General features: G+C 38.5%; 2 protein-coding genes across 2 annotated transcripts; both read left to right on the top strand.

Moving 5' to 3' along the window:
• Positions 1–1085: 1085 nt before the first annotated feature.
• LOC306699454 (uncharacterized protein) lies at positions 1086–6949 on the top strand. Its single transcript, XM_079164070.1, has 7 exons — positions 1086–1545; positions 2007–2276; positions 3120–3299; positions 3601–4674; positions 4767–4935; positions 6398–6530; positions 6720–6949. The coding sequence occupies exons 1-6, from the start codon at positions 1206–1208 to the stop codon at positions 6525–6527; spliced, it is 2163 nt and encodes a 720-aa protein (XP_079020196.1). The 5' UTR covers positions 1086–1205; the 3' UTR covers positions 6528–6530; positions 6720–6949.
• Positions 6950–7729: 780 nt separating this feature from the next.
• Positions 7730–11759, top strand: LOC306699519 (uncharacterized protein). Its single transcript, XM_079164153.1, has 4 exons — positions 7730–8379; positions 8852–9151; positions 9495–9585; positions 10663–11759. The coding sequence occupies exons 1-4, from the start codon at positions 7992–7994 to the stop codon at positions 11006–11008; spliced, it is 1125 nt and encodes a 374-aa protein (XP_079020279.1). The 5' UTR covers positions 7730–7991; the 3' UTR covers positions 11009–11759.
• Positions 11760–19943: the final 8184 nt, after the last annotated feature.

Raw genomic sequence — 19943 nt, 5'->3', positions numbered from 1 at the left:
TATTATTATTATTATTATTATTATTATTATTATTATTATTATCAGTAGTAGTATTGTTAATGTTATTATTATTATTAGTTGTAGTATTATTATATTTTGTCTGATGTGATGACTCTGCTTATTATCCTCTCTGCTTCTTAGAAAAACAACAGTTAAGGTAAGTTTCCCATTTAAATTAATTGTAATATTTTCTACTGTTTCTTTATTCAAGGTACTTTTCTCTAATGTGAAATTGCTATTTTATGTTTTATAAGATGGCTCTGCTAAGTATTGTTATTATTAAATTCGCCTCTTAGAAAAATGAACTGCACCAAAACCTGCAGTTCTGCAACAATCCAGTAGGTGGCGGTAGTGCGGCTTTTTTAGGCTGCTGACCCCATAAAAACACAGCAGAGAAAGAAGACCCGGGACCCGTTTAAACCTCAAAGAGGTAGAAGGCAGCATGGGTGGAAAGAAAGGTGGCAGCAGCAACGGAAGGAAGGCACAAAGGGACGGTGGTTTTACCATAGACGGTAGACTTTTACCGAGTTCAGACGAAAGGGAGAGAAATGAGATGTGCAGGAAGGAACCGCAGAGATGACTCAGTGATATCAAGACTTACATTTGGACACATTGAGCGAAACACAACACGACTAAAAGTAGAAAACATTAAATGCGACTACTGGGCAAGATGAAACAGTAGAACATGTTATCACTGTCAGAAAGAAGGCAGAACATTTTAACCTCAGCAGGATTAAATAAAAAAATGTTTAAATAGACATTCTGCAAAAGTATTATCATGTACTATTTCAGTATGTTAGACAAACCAATATTGTTTTTTTTTATTGAATAAATAAAAAAAATGTCTTATTTTTATTGAATAATAGACATCCTGATCCACAATCCACACCAGTTGGTGGCGGTAATGCACTAATTCATTGTTTGTATATAAAAAAGAAGAAGAAGAAGAAGAAGGACAACGAGAGACGGAGCATACACACAACCCCCGACCGCGATACCTTGAGATAAGTTTTAATCTCCTGTGTGTTTTATTTGGCCTGAACTGGGAGTAAGAAACTAATACTGACGTTTAAAAACATCTCGAAACAAAACTGTGGCTGCGGAAAAGTCCTCCAGAATAATTGCGCGTCGCTATTTTCAAGTGTGCGAAACCGTGAGAGCAGTGCTGTCATATGCACAGTTAAGGGCTGCATGAGTGAGCGACCATGAGTTTAGATGATGACCTGTCCGAGTGGCCCCCAAGTTTGCACAACGATGACGAGGCTGTGGCCGTAGAAAGCGCCATCAGGGCGGCTATAAACACTGCGATGAACGTGATCTGCAGCGCGTGCAGTCGCAGAGTGCGCGAGTACCAGAGTATGGTGGCCGACAGGGACAGAGAGATCGGGAGACTGGAGGAGAAGTTGGAGGAAAGTGAAAGCGAGGTGAGGTTGTTGAGTCTGGAGCTGGACTGGAGGCATACTGAGGATGAACTCTCCGGTCCGACCACGTCCAATGCGAGGGAGATACACCATGGCGAGCACGTCAACGGCTCTAATGACGACAGTGAGTAACATCAGTCTGCATGAGTCACTATGCGCAGAGATGGAGAGTAAATACATTTACTCAAGTAATGTACAATGTTGACACGCTTGCACTTTATTTTAGTTTAAATGCCACTTACACATACATACTTCTACCCCACTGCATTTCAAAAGGAAATATTGTACTTTTTTATGAAATATTGTACTTTCTAATGTACATTTATGCATCATTAGTTATAATACGATTCTGAAAAGTGCAATTCTGTATGACTATTTTTTACTTTTGGCACTTCAGTGTTGCTATATTTTCACATGTATTCTTGTGAACTGACTAGTATTTCTACCTTGTGGTATTGCTACTTTTACTGAAGTAAAAGATCTGAGTACTTCTTCCACCGCTGCGGGCGCCCCTGAAGAGAGACATGTGGCTCAGGAAGTCCACCCACTCATTGTTCTGTTCATTTATCTGTTCATCGGGCGTAGGTGCAGCAGCACCCATGCAAATTCCCCCAAAGTGCCATGACACAGTGGAGGCATTTCCCCACCAACATAACCAGACGGAGAAACCTTCATGGGAGGGCGGAGGAGCAGCTGGAGACCAGCCCTTTGGCTGCACCGCCTCCCTGGTTAAAGAGGAATCTTCTGACTTGGAGACGGACATTAAATGGGAGGCGTGCGAGGGGAGTTTGCTGGATCAGCAGGAGGGTCAACATGGAGCTGAATATCTGCACAAGGAAAAACCTGCAAAAGAAGGTAAACTCAGACACTGCCCGTCATCTAAACAACAGTGATGAATAACTTCAACCTCTCTGGTGTGTCTGCAAAGCACAATCAGCAAAACACAGATGATAGAAAGATAGAAGATGGAAAGAAAAATAAAAAAAACGTGATGAACGTGGTCTGCTGACTTATCAGCCTTCTGATCTTCGTCCCGAGCGTCAGTTTATTCTGAAATGAATGTACACAAAATGCTGAGAAATAACAGGTGGTATATCCTCCCTCCCACACAGCTACAGGTTTGAGCTGTGTGGTTTGTAAATGTGACCTCTCGGTTTTTATCGGAGACACGGGTGAGCTCTCAAGGGCCTGCAACCTGGCATGTTGTGGTTGTATGGCATGTGGCTACCAGGGCTCTCCTTGTTTCTAAAAAGCTTTACGTAGGTTGTAGAGCCTTAAACTCTGCAGTCTGCAAGTCTCTAATATATCATTTAAGTGTTTTTATAGCTCAGTTATTAGTGTAACAGTTGCTCAAAGTCGTTCCAAAAGTGAGTTGGTAAACTGTCCATTTGCTGTCACAGCTCATTCCTTTATCCACCGTACAGATGACCGTCGAAGGCATTGATGGCTCTCTTTATACACGTTGCGTAGAACTTTGTCATATGTGCACCCACAACATGTTCAACCAGGGACAGATGAGAACAGAAGAGACCGCTATGTACAGCACATCCCTCTCAAAGACCCTGCTCACACATTACGTCGGTTTCCTCCAAGTTGACATTCAAGAACATCTCGAAATCATTCGCTTGTGGACATTGAGCTTTTTGCAACTTTTATAACACCCCTTTCACTGGTCATTTATTTCCCCTTTTTTTGTAGCCATGGAGGATGACATAGCCAGTCTTATCAAAGAAGCGCTATCAAGAACCACACCAGCTACACTGCAACCAATCGTGGATGCCTTCCACAACGTTGGGGTGGAAGCGGTTGACAGTACGAAGCCTATCCAGATGGACGACCTCGCAGGCGTACTCGAACCCATTCAAACGCACGTAAAAGGTAAGTCAAGGCCCAAAAGATAGTACGAGCATGTGGCCATCAGTGACATTGTTGGGCTGTTATGTCATTGAAATGAAAACATATCTTGGTAACGATCGACAGAATGTGTCCGCTAGTCACCAGCTTCATAAAGACCTATGATTTGAACTTTTGAATGTATGTTTGATTGCATTGTTTGCAAATATTGAAGTGATAGCAATGCATTTCATCAAAGTAGTTTATGTACACTTGCAATAATTGATCCCTGCTAAAGGATGGCATTGTTCCTTTTAAGTAAATGTGTCTCTGTGGTTATTTTCAGCTCAGAGCGATGCAAGCCACTCAAGCATGGAGGAGGATTTCCCCAGCTCACCCCAAACTCCTGTGGAAACACCCCGGGTCACTACAAGACGAAGCAGGCCCTCTTCTTCTCGAAGCTCACTTGGTAGCCTCGTCTCCTCTTCATCTAATCGTGAGCGCTCCAGTTCCTGTAGACAACTGAGCAATGGCTGGCACTACCATTTTCAAGTCCCTTGGAACATGCTGCCAACTATTTTGAGGAAGAAATTAGACAATCAGGAGCGGCCAACCGCCAAGGAAAGGAGGGAAACGATTCGCATCATTGCTGCTGAAATCCTTCACATTTGCAAAAACCCGTTAAAGCGGCACCTTGAACAAGTTGCACGGAAGATGGTCCTAGCGTATCCAACGTCTTTCAGAGACATAATGGAAGATGAAGTCGTTGGAAGTGGATATGATTCCTTAACAAAACAACTTCAGTGCAGAGTTGACAACTGCAACCGAAAGACGACGTTGGGAACGCAGAAAAGCACTCCAAGGGACAGCAGCACTGTGGAAAAATATAGGAAGCGACGAAGGGAGTCCTACGGCTGCATTCAGTGGGAATCTGGGCCTGTGAATGTGGAAGCACAGATGAAGAAGAAAAGAGGCATGCAAAAAATGTTCCTGGAGAATGAGAGGAATGCAAAAAGAATAGAACAGTTGATGTCAGACACGTTTGTATCTCAGAGAAATGACATACGGTCTGGTAAGGACACACATGCCCTGAAGGAGGAATGGCCCTACCTGTTCTCGCTGGTCGGCATGAAGGCACACTTCAAGATTTTAACCGGCGTCGACATCGACGAGGGATTTGAGGAGGCCATGGCCACGAAATTTGCCAGAGTTCTTGATTATTTTCAGTCAAGCGGCGCTGCAAGACCGAGGGCAGAAACCCAAGCTGGTGCTGGTGGTGGACCCTGCGGGGCGGTGCTAATGCTACTGTCGCACTTCAAAGAGGATTTTGGAAGAATGTTCCACATGTCGGGCGAAACCTGCATCGCAGATGAGGTTCGGACGGAACGCCTGCCGCCCACACCCTGCATTGTTGCATGTGGTAAGTGAGGAGCACCGGGATGTGCGTGTGCCCTGCCTGCATATAGATGCATTTGAACTGATAGATTTTCCTCTTTTTTTTTTTATTAACAGGAGCGAGTGCAATGTCTGCAGCAGCTTTCATGGTGGCGGTGGAACAGGAGGTGATAATAGAAGACTTGGGGAGCTTCACCGACGCACTGGTGGGCATGTTCGTCTGTTACTACATCTTCGACCTGCAGTACCCAGCGGAACTCGGGGCCACGATGGAGTTTCTTCAAAGGTGAATGTGCATTAAGCTGCGTCTGATTGGGGATGTTTTTGGTCGTTGAGAGTATTTTCCGGTAATTGTCTCAGGCTTTTGTAATATTCTTCATTTTAAGCTGAAATGCTATGCTATTTAACTTAGACTTAATGCATCAAACTTACACTATGAATAGGAAGAGAGGAGATTATATCATAATGTGAAACATTAGAAAGACCACTGGACCATGTTGTCTGTGGGAGAAGTGGATTTTCTTTAAACACATTCACCTTTATTCATTATAATAACTCCTCTGTACGTTTAAAGGTGTAAATTGCTCCTCATATTGAAACTATTAGTGTTGTTGTACAAGCTGCTCTCTAGACACCCAGCACAGCTGGCGTTGCTGATTATAAAGGGAAATCTTCTTATTCATTTAGACAAATGATTGTTCATCAAAGTATACAACCTATTTTTTTTTAAAGGCCACATAATCATTTAAGAGAACATGTACAATCAGCATAAATCGTTAAATAGGATCTTTGTCATATAGATGTTGATATACACGTACATATCCAGTAAAAATCACAATATAAAATGTGTGTCATCTGTTTTTAAAAAGTACATATGTCAGAAGATAGCAAGTACTACTCACCCATCTTTAAAGTGGTCACATCAGTCCGATCTTATTGTTTGTTTAAATGACGTAACGTTTGCTGGAAGGACGCCGCGTCACTCTCTCTGTGGCCGAGTTCTCCGCCATCGTTACGGTCGTTGTTGAATTTTTCCTCGTTTAGCTCGACATGACACTACATTTATTCTTCAATTAATAAAGGTGAAGTTGTGTGACTTCCGTCATGTGATGTATTTAGTGCTCGAGGCAGACGACTATTCGAATATATAATCGAATTGACAGCTCTAAAGATCTAGCCCCAGGACGGTCCCACATTGCTAATTTCATGGATGAAAGTTCCTCTGGCTAGGACCAACCTGTAAAGGCAAGATGCAGGCTTTTTGTCAGTATTGGTAAATATAAAGTAAGTTTCCAATCAAAGGAGTGTCTTGCTCATCTGCTACTCACGAAGGTTATTTTTGGATACAGTGAACTAGATTTAAAATGATACAACCAGAAAAATCCACCACCTCTATCTCAGCCCTCTCCCGGAACGCCTCCCTGATTCCTCTAAACCAGGCTGATGCAAGTGCATGACTTTACTGGAATATCATATTTTATTTTTCATCAAAGCCGTAGAAACAGCCCAGCAAGACTACAAACGAGTAGTATAGAAGGAAAGTGAGCCCTGTGCTGCCTTCTTGTGACAACAATTATCCACACACTTCATGTGGGTATTGTTGCGGTACGACATCAGGGTGGTCGATATATAAACTAGCCACCAGTATACGTGCCCTTACCCGTCTCCTCCGCCATCCCTTGTCTATCTTATTCATAAGATTGTTGATTCGTTGACATCTAACAGTGTTTGTGTTTTGTTAAACTAAGGTGCATCTTCAAGATCAATCCCGACAAGGGCTCCAAAGTAGAGCGTCAGGAAAACAAGAGGAGCAATGTGGTGAACCCGAAGGTCCTGACCCTCATAACCCGCATTTCGGACTTTGGGTGGAGTGCTTAATGGGTAAGTTGCTTATGGTCACTTTGCACTGAATAAAGCACTGATGTTTTGTCTTATACATATTCTAAGTCTTTCTGCTAAACTGTCTGTTCTCCTTATCTCCATTACCCAATACCATATTATATATATATATATATATATACTGTATATATAAGACAAATGCATCTCTAACTTCGACAAATATATGTTCAGGAGCATAATGTCCATGGGAGCAGCGTTCCTCTGCAAGAGATCCAGACAGAAGGCAACTGTCATCCTGTCCCCCAAAGTTTCTGAAGGTTTCCATAGTTTCAGGTCTCACAAACACCAAAAGTAAGTTGATGTCTTGTTAGACCTCCAAGTTCCGATTTGTTTAAGAATTCTACCTGCTATACACAGTAAACGAGATTTATTGTCCGTTAAGAAATGTTCACGCTGCACTTTTGATACTGACCCAATTTCATTTGTAATAAAGATTAACATGTGTTGTAAATATGGAGTCCTGGCTAATTTTTTATTTTCGTTTTATTCAGGCTTGTTGATTTTGTAGGCAGTGAAGTCATTAAAGAAGCAATGAACCACCAAGGTTTAAGCTTCCAGCACATCCCTGTGTCAACATATATAACCATATATGGTACATATTCATCACCATATGTACTGAAAGTGAGCTTGAAAAAAAATATTATTCATCACAATAGTTAATCAGTGCAAACGCATGAGATTTTTGGGCCCACAGCCTTACTTTGGGAAAGAGACGTCTGTAAATCAGTGTTTATACATTTTCTAGGTAAATCAACACTTAAATTCCCTTTTTTTTTTTTTAATCATTAGGTCCTAAAAGTTGTAAAATTCACTTATAATCCAGAGTTATGTGTCCTGCTGTTCATTATGTCAGGCGGGGTTAAAGGAAACACTTGTGGACTATGGGCCCCATGAATTTAGCAGACTTCTCCCCACTTACAGCTCTTCCGCTCTTACTTGGTTTAACTCACTGCTTCTCCTGACAGAAAAGAACACCACGGTTGAATTTCAGTTTGCATGCAAGTTTGAGCAACGTATATAGACCATTGTCCCACTTTTTTATGGCCACGCACTCACTAATAGGACCTGTAATGTCGGTGTGAGCAGTTATACGAGCCACCAGGTGGCGCTGTGGCCGCCAGACCAACATCCACGGACAAGCGCTGTCGCCGAAGAAAGTGTGGACGGATGCAGGAAGCAAATCTGTATTTCTGGTGTAGTAGTTTCAACATTAGCTCAAGACAAGTCTGCCTTTCTCCGGTTTGTTTGCACCTGGTTGACATCACGGAACAGCCTTGGATCCGTGTGTTAAATGTGACTTTATTGGGTTTATTATATGTACAGTGCGTTCGCGGCTGGTGTTCCAGTGAGCCGCAGCGTCTGATAGCCTAGCATTGTCGTAGCTAGCTTAGGCTGACGCTCTCCACATAGCTTTCCAACATCAGACCTGGTTCGATTGTGACGATGAATTTGGTTAAACCCCAAACTTTGCACCCACACCTGCGCGACGAGGAAGCCCTCGTGGTGGAAAACGCCATCCGGTTGGCGATAGACTCGATAATAAACGTGCTGTACGGTGTCAACAGTGCCAGGACTCATGAACACCAGCGGATGGTGGCCGACAGGGACAAAGAGATCCAGCGGCTGGAGGGCAGTCTTACAGAGATACAGCACGAGTTAAAGGTGCTACGCCGACAGGGATGCACCTGCGAGCTGTTTGGGAAAGAGCACAGCCTCGTTGGATCACAGACCTCCGGTGACCCACAGACGACAGAGCAGTGCGGGTTTGAACCAAGCTGCATCGACACTGAGATGACAGCAGAGCAGCAGGAGTGTGAAATGACCATCTCCCGTACGTACATATGAGTACATAGGACTTTAGAGCAAGAATACATCCTCTTTACTGTAGCTTTCACCGGTTAGACAATAATGGCAAAGGGTAGGAGGAGTACAGCAATAAGTTGTGTTCATGTAACTTCAATGAATTGTCACTTCATCCCTTGCTTTGTTTCCTCACTGGTTGGGTTCCCACAGACACTGCAGCTGTATGTGTGAAAACTATCATATTTCCAAGTGTTGATCAACACTCAAGCGCCTGAAACACATACCTATTCATGTACACTGCATGCACATACTTGTGTAAACAGGAAGTAGTAATTTGTATTGATTGGCAGACATTGGATCATCCATTTATTTAAGTGCATGTGTTTATACACACTCAAAATGTACTAATACACAAACAACTTTTTTTGATAATTAGTAAAAGGTAGGAATGTAATCGGTTACTTCCACCCCTGACATTATTTTGTCTCTTCTCTCCACAGTGGGCCTTTTTGCAAGACCCCCCTCACATGTCTCCTCCCAAAGCCACGAGTCGGCCTTTCCGTCATCTCCTAGCCAAATGGGTCTGGACCAGTCCTGCATCTCCCACTCCTCCGATTCCTCAGGTGTATCGGAGGCAGCCGTGAATCTGCCTACGTCTCCCAGCAGCCTCGTCATCAAAGAAGAGCCGTGTGATATCGACACGGTTTTAATCAAGTGGGAAATGAGTGAAGAGAGATTCGCGGAGCATCAGGAGAGCACAGGCAGTCTATGCCAGGACAAAGAGAGCTTCAGTGTAAAAAGTAATGCACCGTACCTTTTTTCTTTTGTCACAGGGACTAAGATCATCTCATTGTTCTGTGTTGCAAAAATGCCGTGTTTTGTGACACTAGTCCTGGGTATTGAACCTCAAAACCAATCAGGTATAAAAAAATGTTTATAATCAACCAAATGGCGTATCAAAAAATGTATTGTTTTGGATGCAGGCTTGGCAACAGTATCAAATATTTGGAAACGATGCCCAGCCTTGTATAACGGCCTCAGAAAGAGAAAAGCCATGGCTAAGTGCAGTCGCTGTAAAAATGAATTAGTGTGGCAGTGGGGTTGTGTAACTAAGACAATGTTCACTCCTTCTGATCCCTTCAGATAACCTAGAGAACATAGAGAGAAGAACTGTAGAGGAGGAACCTCATGCAGATCCAGGCAGTTATTACGACCCTCGTGAAGAACACCTGAGGTGAGCGATTTCAGATACAAAGAGCCAAATAAATCATGATGCCTACAGTTATTTTATTAGGGTTTCTACCTCTTTCAGAGAGAATCCACCCCCAAATCCCTACTTGTTTGTGTTCTTTGGATAATTAACCCAATGTAGACAATGTGAACATGTTTCAACTGTATAAAAAAACATCAATTGATGGCATCAACTCTTTATAATCAAGGGTTTCTCTTTTTATGTACAGTCAGCATGTTGAAGGATGGCATATATACACACACGTATATTTATGTGTATATATATATATATACACACGTATATTTATATGTAGATATATGTTGCACACACAATAATGCACAACAGCGCTTTCCTCCTTGGTGAAATAGATTATCCGTACATTTGCTCATATACAGCCAAATGGAGTTGTTGATTGGACAGATGATTTTGGAGGCAGACGGACCACACACACACCTGTAACCTCCCTCCCTACACTAACATTAATTCAGCACCCTGTCAATGGACAGTGCCCTCTTAACCAGTAAACAGAATATGAAACTCATGAGTATAAGTCTAGGGTTGCGCCAAATATTTGGAAGCTTCATGCAAAACTGGAGGTTTGGATCTTCACTGGCCTCACAATTTGATTTGATTATGATTCACTGATTTGAATGCACAATGATTCTCGTTGCATCTCAATATATTACATCCTCAATTTTCCTCATCACTGCATATGGATACTTTTTCAAGAACTATTACAAGCAGTCGGATGAATCTGAAGTCTCTTTTTATTTAGAAATCCTACTACAAAACTGTATTTTTTCAATACCAGTATCTGTGTGACCCACCTCAGTACATAAACATTACAGAAACAAATCCTTCCATTTTGAAATGCAGAGCATTAATATAGCAGAACACAAGTATTTGCTATGCAAAGATACAATGGAGTAATGTCAACTTGGGCAGAGAATGAAGTCGCACTCTTTCTGTGTGTGTTGTTATCCGAGGTTCCCCGTAGCCCATAAACACCAGACAGAATTAGTAATTGCTTAGTGAACTGCATACCTACTCCTCTGTTTCATCTTCTCTTGACCTCATCAGGAACAAGAAGAAGGGCGTGCCCACGTCTGAGCTGACGGAGGAGGCTCAGAGACTGAAGAGGGCAGCCTGGAGAGCAGCTTCCAGGCGCTACTATGCCCGAAAAGTAGCCCGCCAACAGGGAAACCCTTCTCGCTCAGGCCCCTTCCCCGTCCCCCCCGCGCTCCGGACCCTTCCCCTCACGCTCCGGGCCCTTCCCCCCCCGCTCCGGCCCCTTCCCTTTCCCCTCACGCTCAGGCCCCTTCCAGTCACGCTCCGGCCCCTTCCCCCACATGACAGACTCCAGGTATACACAACCCATCTCTTTTGTGGACAAGAGAAGGAGGACGCTGATATCCGAGTTACCTGAAACTTCTCAGTCGCTGCAGAGGGAGGCGTGGAGAGCCGCGTCCAAGAAGTACTACGCTCGAAAAAACGCTCGCCACCAAACCGAACCCATACATTACGCACACCTGCTGCAGAACATAGAGCCGTCTGGAGACACACTGGAATCTAACAGAGCAGGATCCCACACCAACAGTGGAGGAATAATGTGCAGCTGATGGACGAGATTTTTATATTCCACATATTCAATGGTATATTTAATTATGTTATATTCTGTAAAACACAGGGCTACGTGGATGTTTGTTACTATCTTTTGGTTAATTTGTAGTGATGAAGTTGAGATTTGTTTCAGGTCTTCTGATATGGTCTGCATATTGAAATTCTGTTTTTAAATGAGTCATTTGTGTTTCTTCTTTGTTGAAATATACAACTAACACTGAGAAAAACACTGCATTTTTATCACTTTGGTTCTAATTTCACATCGTTGTATTATTATTCTTCATGTAGTATACTGCATCGCATGCCAGTAGAAAACGCTAACTGCAAATGTATTCTAAGGCGATAAAGCTATTGTACAGTAGTTCTTATGTAACAGCCACTGTATCAATACAGCACCGCTGGAGTCCAACGTCTGTAACTACAATCGAGGCATCTATAATGGTCAAATTATGAGTTCAACATTTCTGTGGAAATGACAGATGAAGAATTGTTGTTCAACTTCTACTGGCAAGACTTAAAATGTACATTTGGTTCTTTTTTTGGAACATGTTAGATAATAAAAGATAATTCAAATGCTACACTATGACAATTACTTTTTTCGAAATACTATAGAAATAATTTTTTATCATTTGCTTTACATACTATGCTATGACTTTTTTAACATTCAATACTATGACTTTTCATGACTTTTTTTTCCACATTTTTTCGACATACTTTCTCAAGTGTGTGCTGCTTTAATTAAGCCTTCCTGCGTGAGTCTCGATGAAATCCGTCTTGATCCTCTTGTACGACGCTCTCCGGACTGCTGCATAGACTAAATACTGTTTGAATCGCTTCAAATGTTAACAGAAAAATATAATCTACTGTATAATCAGTACAGGAATGATATACAACACTTACCTTTCATCTCCCTGTATGGCTCCAAACGTGTCCCTCTTCTTTTGCCTTTTTTTGCCTCTGTAGGATTGAGCCTCAGAGGTGCTGGAATACTGCAGCTCTGGCGGTGTCTTTTCCTTGTGAACATTCCAGCTGAGTTGCTGTGGCTGTGATGGTCTCGGGTCATCATGGATGGAGAGCCTGCTGGAGACCGCCTTTGCAATCTCCAGCACAAGGGGATGCTCTTGGCGATTGTGCCAAGCAGGAACGACCTGGCTGGCGGTGCTGGTTGAGGCCTGATCCAGACAGACTTCCATCATCTCACAGCCTGATTTCATGCTGAAAGAAAATCAATCATTAAATCAGCATTAATCCATCAATCGGAACCACCACAGAGATTCTACACATTGCATTTTCACGTGGACTCACTAGAAGCTGTCGGGGAAGCTGTGGGAGAGGTTGATCATTGAGATGAATGGATCCTCTAGAACAGACCTGGGCATCTTGCGGCCCGCGGGCCACATCCGGCCCTTTGTGCGTCCCTGTCCGGCCCGCGTGAGGCCAATCATAAATTACAAAATAAATTTAAAAAATATCTATGTCGAGTGTGCAATACAACGGTGCTGCTTTTGTTTTGAAAAGCATTATTTGTATTACTTCCGTGTGGACGTATGCGCGTGCGTGATTGTGAGTGAAGGTGAACAGCGGCAATCACAAATTACAAAATAAATTTTAAAAAACATCTATGTCGTGCGTGCAATACAACTGTGCTGCTTTTATTTTGAAAAGTGTTATTTATGGACGTATGTCCGTGCGTAACCTGTGAGTGAAGGTGCACAGCGACAAGTGATGCCCGGTTACCCCCGAGATGTCCGCTCACGCTAAAAAAAGAAAAGTTGATGACGAATGCCGTGTTTTCAACAAGACATTTTCACAAAGTCATAGCGCCACCTACTGGCACAAGGAAATGAAAAGTTTTATACTTTGATGTACTTCGACTAGGAAGTTGCCCAGATCACTCTCAAATATGGTAAGGTATCAGGAGAGATTGAAACCCAATTGTGTTTTTTCAGTTTGTTCTACTGGGGTTAAAGTCGAAAAACAGTCAAAAAAGTCATTCAATCAGGAGAGACTTCATTAGAATTTCACAATAATTTATTACACATTGTACAAATGTGAATAGTGCAACGTCTTTGGCGATTGGACTCCATCCTGAAGGAAGACAATCGATGTTGATGAAGGGAGTTGCTGCGGAGTTATAAACAGCATAGTATAGGATGTCGAAAAAAGTCATGAAAAAGTCAGTGTACCATGTCGAAAAGTCATAACTTTACTTAAGTTACTTTATTTTTAAAGTTGCTTTTTTAGTTACTTTACTTTTAAAGTTACTTTTTTAGTTACTTTACTTTTAAAGTTACTTTTTTAGTTACTTTACTTTTTTAGTTACTTTACTTTTAAAGTTACTGTTTTAGTTACTTTACTTTTTTAGTTACTTTTTTAGTTACTTTACTTTTAAAGTTACTTTTTTAGTTACTTTACTTTTTTAGTTACTTTTTTAGTTACTTTACTTTTAAAGTTACTTTTTTAGTTACTTTACTTTTTTAGTTACTTTTAAAGTTACTTTACTTTTTTAGTTACTTTTTTAGTTACTTTACTTTTAAAGTTACTTTTTTAGTTACTTTACTTTTAGAGTTACTTCTTTAGTTACTTTACTTTTAAAGTTACTTTTTTAGTTACTTTACTTTTAAAGTTACTTTACTTTTAAAGTTACTTTTTTAGTTACTTTATTTTTATTTGAAAAACTTTTATTCCGTATCCCTGTAGTGTTGATTCAGAGTAAGCACTGCATTAATTACAACACCTTGCACATTTGGAAAACCAAAACTACACATATCTTTAATTTCAACCAACATATAAACAGTACAGTACACTGCCTTACAGGTTTGGCGAATAGAAGTCTGTGTTCAGTGCATAATGTGCATGGCATGGGAGATGCCCTCGTCAACAGGCTCGTTATTTCCGTTAGCGATGACCTCACCCTATCAACCTTGATGATTTGGAACTTCTGCGTGATATCAGCTGGGTTGGAAGGCAACCTGGACCGGCCAGAAATGAAACGGAGGAAAAGCACACGCTCCTCATTGGTGAACTCCTCCAGGCTACCTAATGTTCATCAGGCCTTATCCCGCCTTTCTGTCCTGCTGTAAAACTGTCACCTTACTCTCCTGATATCAAAGCCTTTTTGTACTACTGCACCTGACCTGCATATAGTTTGATTTATTTATAGGTACTGAAGTTGTAAAAGTTCCTTTTAAAAGAAAATGCCTTTTGTAAATAGTAATTACTGCAATTTAAATATTTTCCTTTATTGTTTTTATATTATGCATATAAGAACATGAAAGTGTATTTTATTACAGACGTATTGTTTTTACCTTGTTTTCATCGGTCAGTTTATGTATTGGATGCTTCTGGACTTCCGTGTGTTCAGTGATTTATGTGCAAATGCAGTAAAGAAAAGAATTTAATGATGAAACCCAATTGTGTTTTTTCAGTTTGTTCTACTGGGGTTAAAGTCGAAAAACAGTCAAAAAAGTCATTCAATCAGGAGAGACTTCATTAGAATTTCACAATAATTTATTACACATTGTACAAATGTGAATAGTGCAACGTCTTTGGCGATTGGACTCCATCCTGAAGGAAGACAATCGATGTTGATGAAGGGAGTTGCTGCGGAGTTATAAACAGCATAGTATAGGATGTTGAAAAAAGTCATGAAAAAGTCAGTGTACCATGTCGAAAAGTCATAACTTTACTTAAGTTACTTTATTTTTAAAGTTGCTTTTTTAGTTACTTTACTTTTAAAGTTACTTTTTTAGTTACTTTACTTTTTTAGTTACTTTTAAAGTTACTTTACTTTTAAAGTTACTTTTTTAGTTACTTTACTTTTAAAGTTACTTTTTTAGTTACTTTACTTTTTTAGATACTTTTTTAGTTACTTTACTTTTAAAGTTACTTTTTTAGTTACTTTACTTTTTTAGTTACTTTACTTTTAAAGTTACTTTTTTAGTTACTTTACTTTTAAAGTTACTTTTTTAGTTACTTTACTTTTTTAGATACTTTTTTAGTTACTTTACTTTTAAAGTTACTTTTTTAGTTACTTTACTTTTAGAGTTACTTCTTTAGTTACTTTACTTTTAAAGTTACTTTTTTAGTTACTTTACTTTTAAAGTTACTTTACTTTTAAAGTTACTTTTTTAGTTACTTTATTTTTATTTGAAAAACTTTTATTCCGTATCCCTGTAGTGTTGATTCAGAGTAAGCACTGCATTAATTACAACACCTTGCACATTTGGAAAACCAAAACTACACATATCTTTAATTTCAACCAACATATAAACAGTACAGTACACTGCCTTACAGGTTTGGCGAATAGAAGTCTGTGTTCAGTGCATAATGTGCATGGCATGGGAGATGCCCTCGTCAACAGGCTCGTTATTTCCGTTAGCGATGACCTCACCCTATCAACCTTGATGATTTGGAACTTCTGCGTGATATCAGCTGGGTTGGAAGGCAACCTGGACCGGCCAGAGACGAAACGGAGGAAAAGCACTCGCTCCTCATTGGTGAACTCCTCCAGGCTACCTAATGTTCATCAGGCCTTATCCCGCCTTTCTGTCCTGCTGTAAAACTGTCACCTTACTCTCCTGATATCAAAGCCTTTTTGTACTACTGCACCTGACCTGCATATAGTTTGATTTATTTTAGGTACTGAAGTTGTAAAAGTTCCTTTTAAAAGAAAATGCCTTTTGTAAATAGTAATTACTGCAATTTAAATATTTTCCTTTATTGTTTTTATATTATGCATATAAGAACATGAAAGTGTATTTTATTACAGACGTATTGTTTTTACCTTGTTTTCATCGGTCAGTTTATGTATTGGATGCTTCTGGACTTCCGTGTGTTCAGTGAATTATGTGCAAATGCAGTAAAGAAAAGAATTTAATGATGAAACCCAATTGTGTTTTTTCAGTTTGTTCTACTGGGGTTAAAGTCGAAAAACAGTCAAAAAAGTCATTCAATCAGGAGAGACTTCATTAGAATTTCACAATAATTTATTACACATTGTACAAATGTGAATAGTGCAACGTCTTTGGCGATTGGACTCCATCCTGAAGGAAGACAATCGATGTTGATGAAGGGAGTTGCTGCGGAGTTATAAACAGCATAGTATAGGATGTCGAAAAAAGTCATGAAAAAGTCAGTGTACCATGTCGAAAAGTCATAACTTTACTTAAGTTACTTTATTTTTAAAGTTGCTTTTTTAGTTACTTTACTTTTAAAGTTACTTTTTTAGTTACTTTACTTTTTTAGTTACTTTTAAAGTTACTTTACTTTTAAAGTTACTTTTTTAGTTACTTTACTTTTAAAGTTACTTTTTTAGTTACTTTACTTTTAAAGTTACTTTTTTAGTTACTTTACTTTTTTAGTTACTTTTTTAGTTACTTTACTTTTAAAGTTACTTTTTTAATTACTTTACTTTTTTAGTTACTTTTAAAGTTACTTTACTTTTTTAGTTACTTTTTTAGTTACTTTACTTTTAAAGTTACTTTTTTAGTTACTTTACTTTTAAAGTTACTTTTTTAGTTACTTTACTTTTAGAGTTACTTTTTTAGTTACTTTACTTTTAAAGTTACTTTTTTAGTTACTTTACTTTTAAAGTTACTTTACTTTTAAAGTTACTTTTTTAGTTACTTTATTTTTATTTGAAAAACTTTTATTCCGTATCCCTGTAGTGTTGATTCAGAGTAAGCACTGCATTAATTACAACACCTTGCACATTTGGAAAACCAAAACTACACATATCTTTAATTTCAACCAACATATAAACAGTACAGTACACTGCCTTACAGGTTTGGCGAATAGAAGTCTGTGTTCAGTGCATAATGTGCATGGCATGGGAGATGCCCTCGTCAACAGGCTCGTTATTTCCGTTAGCGATGACCTCACCCTATCAACCTTGATGATTTGGAACTTCTGCGTGATATCAGCTGGGTTGGAAGGCAACCTGGACCGGCCAGAGACGAAACGGAGGAAAAGCACACGCTCCTCATTGGTGAACTCCTCCAGGCTACCTAATGTTCATCAGGCCTTATCCCGCCTTTCTGTCCTGCTGTAAAACTGTCACCTTACTCTCCTGATATCAAAGCCTTTTTGTACTACTGCACCTGACCTGCATATAGTTTGATTTATTTATAGGTACTGAAGTTGTAAAAGTTCCTTTTAAAAGAAAATGCCTTTTGTAAATAGTAATTACTGCAATTTAAATATTTTCCTTTATTGTTTTTATATTATGCATATAAGAACATGAAAGTGTATTTTATTACAGACGTATTGTTTTTACCTTGTTTTCATCGGTCAGTTTATGTATTGGATGCTTCTGGACTTCCGTGTGTTCAGTGAATTATGTGCAAATGCAGTAAAGAAAAGAATTTAATGATGAAACCCAATTGTGTTTTTTCAGTTTGTTCTACTGGGGTTAAAGTCGAAAAACAGTCAAAAACGTCATTCAATCAGGAGAGACTTCATTAGAATTTCACAATAATTTATTACACATTGTACAAATGTGAATAGTGCAACGTCTTTGGCGATTGGACTCCATCCTGAAGGAAGACAATCGATGTTGATGAAGGGAGTTGCTGCGGAGTTATAAACAGCAAAGTATAGGATGTTGAAAAAAGTCATGAAAAAGTCAGTGTACCATGTCGAAAAGTCATAACTTTACTTAAGTTACTTTACTTTTAAAGTTGCTTTTTTAGTTACTTTACTTTTAAAGTTACTTTTTTAGTTACTTTACTTTTTTAGTTACTTTTAAAGTTACTTTACTTTTAAAGTTACTTTTTTAGTTACTTTACTTTTAAAGTTACTTTTTTAGTTACTTTACTTTTTTAGATACTTTTTTAGTTACTTTACTTTTAAAGTTACTTTTTTAGTTACTTTACTTTTTTAGTTACTTTTAAAGTTACTTTACTTTTTTAGTTACTTTTTTAGTTACTTTACTTTTAAAGTTACTTTTTTAGTTACTTTACTTTTAAAGTTACTTTTTTAGTTACTTTTTTAGTTACTTTACTTTTAAAGTTACTTCTTTAGTTACTTTACTTTTTTAGTTACTTTTAAAGTTACTTTACTTTTAAAGTTACTTTTTTAGTTACTTTACTTTTAAAGTTACTTTTTTAGTTACTTTACTTTTTTAGTTACTTTACTTTTAAAGTTACTTTTTTAGTTACTTTACTTTTAAAGTTACTTTTTTAGTTACTTTACTTTTTTAGTTACTTTTAAAGTTACTTTACTTTTTTAGTTACTTTTTTAGTTACTTTACTTTTAAAGTTACTTTTTTAGTTACTTTACTTTTAGAGTTACTTCTTTAGTTACTTTACTTTTAAAGTTACTTTTTTAGTTACTTTTCTTTTAAAGTTACTTTACTTTTAAAGTTACTTTTTTAGTTACTTTATTTTTATTTGAAAAACTTTTATTCCGTATCCCTGTAGTGTTGATTCAGAGTAAGCACTGCATTAATTACAACACCTTGCACATTTGGAAAACCAAAACTACACATATCTTTAATTTCAACCAACATATAAACAGTACAGTACACTGCCTTACAGGTTTGGCGAATAGAAGTCTGTGTTCAGTGCATAATGTGCATGGCATGGGAGATGCCCTCGTCAACAGGCTCGTTATTTCCGTTAGCGATGACCTCACCCTATCAACCTTGATGATTTGGAACTTCTGCGTGATATCAACTGGGTTGGAAGGCAACCTGGACCGGCCAGAGACGAAACGGAGGAAAAGCACACGCTCCTCATTGGTGAACTCCTCCAGGCTACCTAATGTTCATCAGGCCTTATCCCGCCTTTCTGTCCTGCTGTAAAACTGTCACCTTACTCTCCTGATATCAAAGCCTTTTTGTACTACTGCACCTGACCTGCATATAGTTTGATTTATTTATAGGTACTGAAGTTGTAAAAGTTCCTTTTAAAAGAAAATGCCTTTTGTAAATAGTAATTACTGCAATTTAAATATTTTCCTTTATTGTTTTTATATTATGCATATAAGAACATGAAAGTGTATTTTATTACAGACGTATTGTTTTTACCTTGTTTTCATCGGTCAGTTTATGTATTGGATGCTTCTGGACTTCCGTGTGTTCAGTGAATTATGTGCAAATGCAGTAAAGAAAAGAATTTAATGATGAAACCCAATTGTGTTTTTTCAGTTTGTTCTACTGGGGTTAAAGTCGAAAAACAGTCAAAAAAGTCATTCAATCAGGAGAGACTTCATTAGAATTTCACAATAATTTATTACACATTGTACAAATGTGAATAGTGCAACGTCTTTGGCGATTGGACTCCATCCTGAAGGAAGACAATCGATGTTGATGAAGGGAGTTGCTGCGGAGTTATAAACAGCATAGTATAGGATGTTGAAAAAAGTCATGAAAAAGTCAGTGTACCATGTCGAAAAGTCATAACTTTACTTAAGTTACTTTATTTTTAAAGTTGCTTTTTTAGTTACTTTACTTTTAAAGTTACTTTTTTAGTTACTTTACTTTTTTAGTTACTTTTAAAGTTACTTTACTTTTAAAGTTACTTTTTTAGTTACTTTACTTTTAAAGTTACTTTTTTAGTTACTTTACTTTTTTAGTTACTTTTAAAGTTACTTTACTTTTAAAGTTACTTTTTTAGTTACTTTACTTTTAAAGTTACTTTTTTAGTTACTTTACTTTTTTAGTTACTTTACTTTTAAAGTTACTTTTTTAGTTACTTTACTTTTAAAGTTACTTTTTTAGTTACTTTACTTTTTTAGTT

The sequence above is a fragment of the Pholis gunnellus genome (assembly GCF_910591455.1).
Source record: "Pholis gunnellus genome assembly, chromosome: 8".
NCBI classification, from domain to species: domain Eukaryota; kingdom Metazoa; phylum Chordata; class Actinopteri; order Perciformes; family Pholidae; genus Pholis; species Pholis gunnellus.
The sequence above is the reverse complement of the archived record's forward strand: the minus strand, read 5'-3'. Positions and strand labels throughout refer to the sequence as shown.